General features: G+C 37.0%; 1 protein-coding gene across 2 annotated transcripts; it reads right to left on the bottom strand.

Moving 5' to 3' along the window:
• Nucleotides 1-291: 291 nt before the first annotated feature.
• On the bottom strand, nt 292-9,558 carry LOC6651044 (UPF0676 protein C1494.01). 2 transcript variants are annotated; one of them, XM_047012378.1, is made up of 6 exons: nt 9,272-9,558; nt 7,278-7,568; nt 1,916-2,031; nt 1,092-1,847; nt 835-1,019; nt 292-721 (listed from the first exon to the last, which is right to left on the bottom strand). In XM_047012378.1, the coding sequence occupies exons 2-6, from the start codon at nt 7,360-7,362 to the stop codon at nt 649-651; spliced, it is 1,215 nt and encodes a 404-aa protein (XP_046868334.1). In that variant the 5' UTR covers nt 7,363-7,568; nt 9,272-9,558; the 3' UTR covers nt 292-648. The 2 variants fall into 2 exon arrangements, with proteins under 2 accessions (XP_046868334.1, XP_002074056.1); XM_002074020.4 differs by lacking the exon at nt 9,272-9,558 and having other exon boundaries at nt 7,278-8,500.
• Between the last annotated feature and the right edge of the window lie 82 nt (nt 9,559-9,640).

Genomic DNA, 9,640 nt, shown 5'->3' with positions numbered 1-9,640 from the left:
ATTTGAATTTCGAAAATTCTGACTCGCTGAAAGTTGCCTCTAGTTTGTGAGTAAAATTTTTGTAGTCCCATGTAAATTGAAATGGTAAATGTATATAATTTTGCCAAGGTCATCGGGGTCGATTTTCGGTCAATTTTTGTGTGGAGCGGGGAAATCTTTAGGCTTAAGTCAGTGTTGAAATGTGCGTTTCATGTCAGTGGAAAACTATTATAAATTAATGATATATATATATATATATATGTATATGTATATTATATATATTTATTATACAATGTAAAACGGGTGTGTATGTATGTGTTTGTGTATGTGTACTTTGCATGTATTGTATATAATCGAAATACACATTAAAATTAAAAAGAAATGAAGCAATTACAATCGTATAAAATAAAAAAATAATTAAAAATAAAAATGAAAAGTTGAAAACATTGAAAATGCTCTCGCCGCCTTTCATTTTCGAAGGAAGAATATGATTTCTCCTCAGGTTAGAGATGCGGAGCTGACCGTCCTTAACTTAAATTTTAAAAAATAATGATGGTCATTGCTTGAGGTTGAGGTTGGGGCGGGTAATTACACAGAGGCGACGACTCCAGGTGCGTCAAAGGCGGGGGCGGTGGTGGCGGTGACGGCGACGGGGGCGGGGGCCTTGCGTCATTGTGAGTGATTATTGTTGCTATACGTATCTCTAAACTTTTTACTTATTAACTGACATGCATTGTAGACTCTGTGAATATTTACATTCAACGATAAGAAAGAACAAAAGGGAAAAAAACAAAACAGAAAAGTGAATAAAATTAGCCATGGTATAAATATATTTGGTTTGTTTTTTCGTCTTACCTTTCTTTCGCCGCTTTAAAGGACTTCTTGCGTTGTTTTAAACAAGCCGTATCCTTGACGGCATCTGGATTGGGCAGATCGTTGGGTGATATCGAGGTTATATTGTCCGGATGACAAAAATAGGCAATAGAATGCCTACCACGGGCTCGTATGTGTTCCTGTTCAGGTATCACAACCCGATGTTGCTATGGGATTAAAGAGAGTTGACCGATTAGGTGACATGTAAAGGAGATGCTTTTTGTTTAGCTGTTGCCTACCAATGCGGGATAGCGTCCTTGTGTCCAAATGGACAAAATTTCGCCACAATTGAGTAGTATGGCTCCTGGCAGATGGCCAACACGATGCCATTTCTCGCTGCCTGGCAGCTTCATTTCTAATCCGCCCTCAGAGTCCTGGGCGAGTAGTGTGAAAGTGCCGTAATCCACATGGGCACCACAACGAATGACAGCTCCATTGCCAATTTTATGCTCAAACAACTGGCCATTGGTGCCATCAAGCTCGTTGAGCTCATCTTCTTCGCGGGGATCATGCTCGGGCCGAAAGTCTGGCTGATTGGACAGGCAACGCTGATAACTGTACTGACACCGGCGTTCGATCACATTATTCTGGCCGGGTTCATCATCGACTACCGGTGGATAGTAGAGCATACGCAGGGTGGACATATTTTCCTGATCGTCGGACAGCATATGTGAATGCTTCTCCAGAAAGAATGTGGGCGAAATGTCCAGCGAGACGGCCAGAGCCTGGAGTATAAAGCAGGCCAATGCCTTAAAATCATTGGCCAGTGTGCTAATGTGATCCGCAAAGCCGGGCAACGGCTCCTCGGGCAGATTCTGAGCATTTAGTGTGCTAATATTAAAAGCGTGACGTAGCTCTGGTGTTTTCCCCTTGAAATTGCCATTAAGCTCACGACTCTTATAGCCATGATGATTGCCCTCGGAACGTATATAATGCTGTTTTACATTCGGTGGCAGATCAACAAAATCATCCAAATGATCCCAGGCAGTCTTAAGCTATAATTGGCAAGTGTTAGAAAACAATATACATATAACTAAATTGCCTTTAATTATTTAATAAATACCTTCTCATCTGATATGCCATGATTGACCAGCAGGGCCATGCCCTTTTCAGCCAACACTCGGTGCAGCTGATGGCCGACACGATTTACCACCGACTTGACTGGAATCTCCTCTATGCCTGCAATCAAACAGAAAAGAAAAAAAAACATATAGTAGTTATATATGTAAATAATGGTCTCGAGAAATTTTCTTACTAATATGCTCGATGAACAAGGGGCGTGGGAGTTTACAATGAAATTGCTACTCTATCGCTAATTGTATTTCATTTATGACTTCTAGGAATATCAGCCAGTTGAGCCAAAACTGCTTTCAATACAATCATAAAGCATTGACCATGTTTATGGGCATTGTAAATACCTGACTTTTGGCCAATAAGCAGCTATGGGCACGATTCGTGCGCCTAGCCACGTGCCCCTTTATATAAATCGAATATATACACATACATATACATACATATACCTATACATATATATTCTAAGATAATGATCCAATTATAATGTGAAGGAACCCCATAACCTCCCAGACAATTCGATAAATTGCAAAATACTGCAAATGCAATAAAATCCAATTGAAAAGGTAAATGCAATCAATTTTAAAAGAAGCGTCTGCATCAGAAGTTCAGGTATAGGGGCAGGTATAGAGGGGTAGGGGCAGCGACATGGACGGACGGGCAATTTGCGATGGCGATAATGGCCACAACGACATTGACAATGCGCACAACGGAAAATTAAATAGAAAATGAAATGAAAAATGTGAAGGAAAAACCGCAGCGGAAGTCACAACGCAACCAACTTGGCTTATACTCGTTTAGACATTTCTCGATAGTCACTTCAACACGCGACCATGCAATGGGCCATCAGCTGGATAGCTGACTATTTACCCGTTGAAAGTCCAAGCAGATAGAAATGCCATTATCTTGAATCAATTGTCGCTCTCTCCCTTCCTCTCTCTCTCTCTCTCTCTCTTGCTCTGATTGTCATTCATATTCGTGAACAAATTACTCATTAAATGCAGCTGTATGAATAAATAAATGAATGAATGCAAAATAGAAAATTTATAGAATTATTGAATAGAAATAGCAACGTAAAAAAACTGATTGAGCAAATTACAAATCAATTTTATGTTTACGGGGCGTATGAGCAATCTATAAATATACTTTGTCAGGCAGTTTATTTCTTGCTCTGACGCATTATTATTATTATTTTTTTTTTCTTTCTTTTTCTTTTATTTTCGTTGATAAGAAGTCTCAAACTCAGAGTTAATAACAATTATGTTGTCTTATCAGTGTATTTCGTTTTTCACTGTCACCAGGCGGCAATTGAAATTTTTTTTTGTTTTGCAATTTGCAGGCAAATTATTATTATGATGACGATGATGATGCGAATGATGAGCGTCATGATGAGGTGTAGCTGGTTTTATTTTGCTGCTGGCGAGAGGTCAGTCAGTGAATTAAATGATTCCAATTGATGCCAGATCGCCTTTCGTTTTCATTAGTCGGTTGGTCCAGTTTTCTGTTTTGTTTGCATGCAATTCAATTAGTCGGCAATTGCGTTGTGAGTCGCTTCTCAATTTGCTATTTTCAATAGTCGGTTGCTAACTTGTTGCTAATATATCTAATTGGGTGAGCAGCATGTCGATGATGATGATGATGATGACAATGATAATGATGATGATGTTTTTGGGGAGGCCAATTTGTTGAAGATCAACGCATTTGTCACTCCGTGCTTGGCACAATATTCGTTTGTTTTGTATTTCGATGTCGATTGATTTATTTGTATAATTTTTTATTATGCTCTGTTTACTTTACTTGTTGTATTTGCCAATTGATTGGCATCACTTTTGTTTTGATCCACCTCCCTCTCCCTCTCTCTCTGTATTTGTTTTTGTTCAATTTTATGGATATTTATGCATTTATGGTTGGCTCATAAATTGATGAGTGTGTCATAATATTGTATTTGTTTGGAATTTCTATTGTATACTAGACGGTCATTTGTTTGTTATTTGTTTTTTTTTTTTCTTAGAAATATGAGGAGAAACCCAAGAGATTTCAAACTCTATGAATAATTAAATAAGAACTTAAAGCAATAATTATATATAAATCCAATTGATATATTTTCCATAGAAAGTCATTTGCATTTGTTCTATAGAAATTAAATATAATTTCCTATGCTTTTCCTATATAGAGGCTACATTTTGTTGTTGTTATTAAGCATAACGAATATCAACAGAAACGAAAAAAAAAATAAAGACTCATATATTCGTATATGATTGGGAGGAAATTTTAATTCAATATTTATGGGGCAATTTGTGCCATTTGCTTGTATATACATATATAAAGCTATTATGGCAGCAATTTAGTTGTGGAATTTTATATAGGTTATTTGGGGCTGCCATTCAATATATGCATAGAGACATATCTACATATTTTATTAATAGAAAATACAGGCTGATTGAATATTTTGGCTGGGCTGAAAAATTTGCTTTTACTCTTATCAGAATGGGTATATTTATTTTGCCTAAAACTTCTTCAGGCATTTACCAAGACAAAGGCATATGTATGTATTAGCTTAAAATGCTATCAACAAAAGCATTTAAATTCTATCGATTTATTAATTCATTTAATTAAGTTTAGCCTTGTGTATTTCTTAGAACATATTATTTAGCTAGATATCTACATATATGCATATAAATTATGGGTGTCAATATGAATTTGTCTAGGCACTTTTTTTTGGGTATTGTGACAAAAATTTAGCATTAATTTGAATGCGACAAATTTGATTAGACAACTGTGAAATTTGATGCCCATTCATCAAATATTTTGTAAAAAGCTCTTAGTAACTTGAATTTTAAGAGAATAATCTAAAGAGACTATGTATGTTTTGCATGTGTGTGTGTCGAGAGAAAGAGTTGGTCAACAATAATAATAACAAAGAACAGGGCAAAGCAATCAGCCAACAACCCGACCAGCAAACCAACCAACCAACCAACCAGCAAACCAGTCAACAGGTTTAAGCTGGTTTTAGTCAGACTTGAAGCTCATACACTGGCATTGTTAATTCTATTTCTGTTGTTGTTTCATTTGTTACTGCCGCATGTTTCAATTAAGTGGGCAGTTGCCAATGCTGATGACGCTGCTCTGGCTTTTGGGTGGGGGATTTTCACAAATCAAATGCGTCATGAGTAGCCCCCGCTATGGAAGGCCCCATCAAACCGGTGAATCGATTGAAGGAAGAGAGTTAGTTTGAAGAGGTAGGGCAAACTGAATAAGCAAATACAAACAATGAACAAATATGAGTTAACGCAAACAAAATCAACATTCGTATTATTTAAATGCATTTTTGTGGAAACTGACGCACAGTTACATATGTACATATATATTGAATCCATCATTGACATTGGAACTAATGCCACAAGTGCCATGGCATACGAATATCATATCAAAACCATACATACATACATATGCATTCAGTTAATGGTTCAAAAACCTCTACAACTCGGAAACAAAAATCAATTGAAGTTTCCGTTGACAGAGTTTGTTTTTTTTTTTCTCTCTTCATTTTGCTTATTTTTGTTTCGGTTTCTGGAGGGTCAATGGCTTTGTCATTGAAGGTCAAGAGTATAGTGTACATTGCGTGTACATGTATGTACGTTTGTGTGATGAAATCAAGGGTAGGCCATGGGCTTGCCATGAGGTGAGGGGGGAGGAGTGGGTCAGATAAGCTGGTAATACGTATGAGATACATTTACATAGCTCTTTATATACGATAACTGTGTCACGTATCGGCAAAGACCCAGTTAACACTCCAAGAAAAAATATAAAAAAGGCCACAAGCAAATGGAAAATTTTTTGGATTTCTTTTTTTCTGTAATAGTTGAGAGCCAAATTCTTTATTTCTGTTAACCAACGAAGGTTCGTCAAGTTCTTTTAAGAAATGTGTCAAGCAAGTTGACTTTTCTTGGTATTTATCGCTTCGATATTACTCATGTTTTTAGCAAAATACTTACATATAACTTACTCATATTTTAAGCAAAATACTTATAACTTACTCATGTTTTTAGCAAAATACTTATAAAACAATTTACTATTCCTCATGACACAAGTAAATGACTTTAATCTATAGAGTCATGAAACGATTTTTCTTTTTTTTTTTCATTTTTTGTATTGTCAACTTTTTAACAGTTTTTTATTTATTTTTCTACACTTCTGTATTTATTTTTTTTTTTTTAACAATTTATCCCAAGTTATTAAAAAGTCAAACACACACACACTCAGGTGTTAGGTTGCACAAGTCAATAATTATTTGTAATTAACTACGACGTAGTTGGGACATTATAAATCTCAACAACCATAGCGATAAACATACAAATCGACTTAATAAGGGCTTAACTAACCAACGACTAGAATATACTCTGCAAAACGGAGAGAGACAGAGGGAGAGTTGTAATTTAAGCAAACGAAATGCCAATAAAGTATTTAAAAATTTAAGAATAATTTTAGTATTTATTAAAACATTTATATGTTTGTCATGTCTTAAAGCTTTTTGGCCATAACTTATTGACGATACTTGACCATCTGTTTGCTTAAATACCAGAGATCTTCTGACGTTTTAATTTTTATGTCACTGACCTTTTTGCAGAATCAATTACCAACCGGTTCCATTGCTTTAAGTGTTTAGTCTCATGATCTTCAAAGCGAAGTCATATCAAATGGTTTAAGCTCATCTCGAATTTGGTATCGTCTATGCTCTATTGATAACTAACTTGTAAATATTGTGTAATATTGTCTAAGCTCATTGCATATGTAAGACTTAATGCAAATTAACTGCACCTGCCTGTTGAAAGTGCTTTGATTAACCAGATCAATAAAGAAGTATGTATTTTTAGCCCTAAGAAATTTCAGTCTATACTTTGTTGTTGTTTCTCAATCGATTGAATAACTCGAATGTATCCATTAAGTAGACAGGGTATAAAAGTTAAATAACTGCAATTAAGCGACCAATGGACAATCACGCGGAGTCACAAAAACAAAAACAAATACACCAACAACAAAAGCAACAACAAAAACCAATACCAACAATAATGTTGTTAAACAAAAAGTCAAAGCCAAGTAAAGAAAACAAAAAAATAAAGTTGTTGTTGTTGTTGTTATTGTTTATGTTGTCTCTGTGTGACTCAATTGTAGTCAAAGCCAGTTGCAGCTAATTAAGGAAAGAATTGAACATTTTGCTGGCTTAGCAACAACAAGCAAAAATATACTTCACCACTGAAGTCTTAAGTGAGTGCTTGTGTGAAGGGGAGGGGTGTAGGGCAAGGGGAAAGAAGTGTTTCTTGAAGCTATAACTATATATAATTCTTGATACTTACCACAGTGTGCGAGATCAATAATCGGCACAACACTCCGTGAGAGAAGCGTGTCAAGTTTGTCGTCGCTGGTTTTAGTTTTTATCATTTTGCTGGTGTGTGTTGTGTGTGTGGTGTGTGTTTGTGTTGTGTGTGTATATATTTTTAACTCTTTTACTTATAGAGTTTCTTTGGTTTTTCAGTTAAACACTCGCCTCTGTTGGTGAGGGGCGCTTTATCACTAATTACGAAGCTTCGCTGGCGCTGCGGTGCAATTCAACAAACGCCACGACAACGATCGCTGCCTAAATGGAACTGAACAACGAGGCAAACAGAACTCGATTATTATTATGGTTATTGCTGGCTGTTTTGGTTTTTCATTTTGGCGTCGTTCGAAAATAAAAACAAACATCAAAAATTCGCGCTGTGCCTTTTTTTTTGTTGTTATTTGGTTTTGTTGTTATTTGGTTTCGTTGCTCTTATTGTTAGTTATTTTTGTGTTTTGTTTTATATTCAATTGAACGCTTTGAGTGACAGGCGATCAGCACGAATGAGAGGGGGGCGGACAAGCGGTTAGGGAAGGGGGCTTCACCCCAATCGAAAGTCAAACGTTGCTAAACCGGGAAGGGCGCGTGTCGGACGTTTTTCTTTTGACGATTGTTCTTCGGTTCGATTTCTTATATATCTCTCTCACTATGTTGTGATCGTCAAGCGGTTCCCCAAGAGACTAAAACTTGGTTGGCATTTTCTTGAACGTTCTTCCATTTGCTTGCTTATCGCACCTGAGGGGAAAATTTTTGTGCTTTGCGTTTATGGATTTGTTGTTATTTTTTTATTTTGCCAAATAGCGGGAAAAGGTGAGCGGAATTGAAATTGGAATTGAAAGTATGTGTACTCTTTCCATGTGCGCCGCAATTAGATAAAATTTAATCAAATCAAAATTGTGATAAGTAAATTAGCACTTGTCGTTTTGCACACGAGGTGGCCCAAGAGTTCTAGAGGGATCGGAGTGGGATAGGTTGTCCCTGCGCGTGTGTGTGTGTTTTTTTTTTTGGGGGGTGGGTGACTCTAATGTATTTACATATGGACGATGTATGCTAAACACGTATTTATACTCTATCTAAAGCCAAACATTGCCAATGCCTTTTTGCCGTCAACAGGTAGTCTCTCTCCCTTGTCAGCTTTTGCGTTATTTGCTACTCAGGTATACCAGCTTGCCCGCATGGAGATACATACATATATACAAAAACAGAAACATATATATATAGATGTATATTTGCTTTGCTTTGCGTTTCACATTCGCCAAGACATACAAACACAGATACTTTTGTTATGGTATGGGTTACGATTTGGATATGGGCACAACAGACTGAATGACAGTCAGACAGAGAGACAGACAGCCAGCCTGGCAAACTACTTGCATGGCAACACACACACACGCACACTAAAGTATCTGGCAGATCTCGTTTAACGGCACTCGAACTCTCTTCTCAGGTGTGAGCCCTGACTTCACCCCTTTCAACCGGACAGCTGATGGCGTCTGTGTTGCCAAGCGGAGCCGCCTTTGTACAGGAAATGCCAGATGAGCAAGAGCAAAGTCTGGGCCTGCCAGTCTGCAGGGATTTGCTAACTAGCAATAAACGACTCGCAAAGCCAAAGAGAAGAGGAGTGGAATGACTGCAGAGGCCGGAGGGTCTCCAGCTCTGGAGGCATGAGTAAGCATTTGTCATCGTGGCGTAAAATTTCGCTTCGGTTTTGTATTTTTTTTTTTGCACAAAAACATAAAAAAAAACGAAATAAAACTGAAATAGGAGTATCTATTTTTACCCGCCTATTCAAACTGCACACACACACACACACTTATGTATGTACATATATATGTATGTATGTATGTGTCTCTATCTGATTCTCTGTATCTGCATCTGCAATTTATTGAAGTTTTGTTTTTCTTTTCATCATAGCAACACAAAACTCGCTTTCTTTTTTCGCATAGATTTCGCTTTTCAAATCAAATTCACCTTCAAATTATGTTTTTTGGATTTACCCCAAAAAAAATCCTACTTAGTCAATTTTGGTATATTTTGTTTGTGGGTTTTTTGCACACTTTCCATCATTTTGTAACACACTCGCGAATTTAACCTAAATACAACTTGTCGCCGTTGTTGTTGTTGTTGTTGTTATTGTTGGTAGTTTCTCGGGTTGATTTTTTTTCTCACTGTGTCTCTTATGATACAAAACAATTCAGCAGCGAGGAGAGCAGCGAACACGTCGCGACGTCTACTCTCTACAGCAATTTTGCTAGCAGTGAAACATTTTGCGGTTGGGTTTAAGTTGCCCAAAACGATCGCCAAATGGAACTGGTTCGCCCTCAAAAGAGTACATGGTAG

The sequence above is a fragment of the Drosophila willistoni genome, chromosome 3R (genome assembly GCF_018902025.1).
Source record: "Drosophila willistoni isolate 14030-0811.24 chromosome 3R, UCI_dwil_1.1, whole genome shotgun sequence".
In the NCBI taxonomy this organism is placed as follows: domain Eukaryota; kingdom Metazoa; phylum Arthropoda; class Insecta; order Diptera; family Drosophilidae; genus Drosophila; species Drosophila willistoni.
This window is presented reverse-complemented; position numbering and strand designations above follow the sequence as displayed.

Excerpts from the sequence above, each read along its gene's own strand:
- LOC6651044 (XM_047012378.1), bottom strand. The coding sequence starts at position 7,362 with ATGATAAAAACTAAAACCAGCGACGACAAACTTGACACGCTTCTCTCA. Across the intron at positions 1,848-1,915 it reads ATGGCATATCAGATGAGAAG|CTTAAGACTGCCTGGGATCA; the intron begins GTATTTATTAAA and ends TGCCAATTATAG. Across the intron at positions 722-834 it reads TTTAAAGCGGCGAAAGAAAG|AGTCTACAATGCATGTCAGT; the intron begins GTAAGACGAAAA and ends AAATATTCACAG.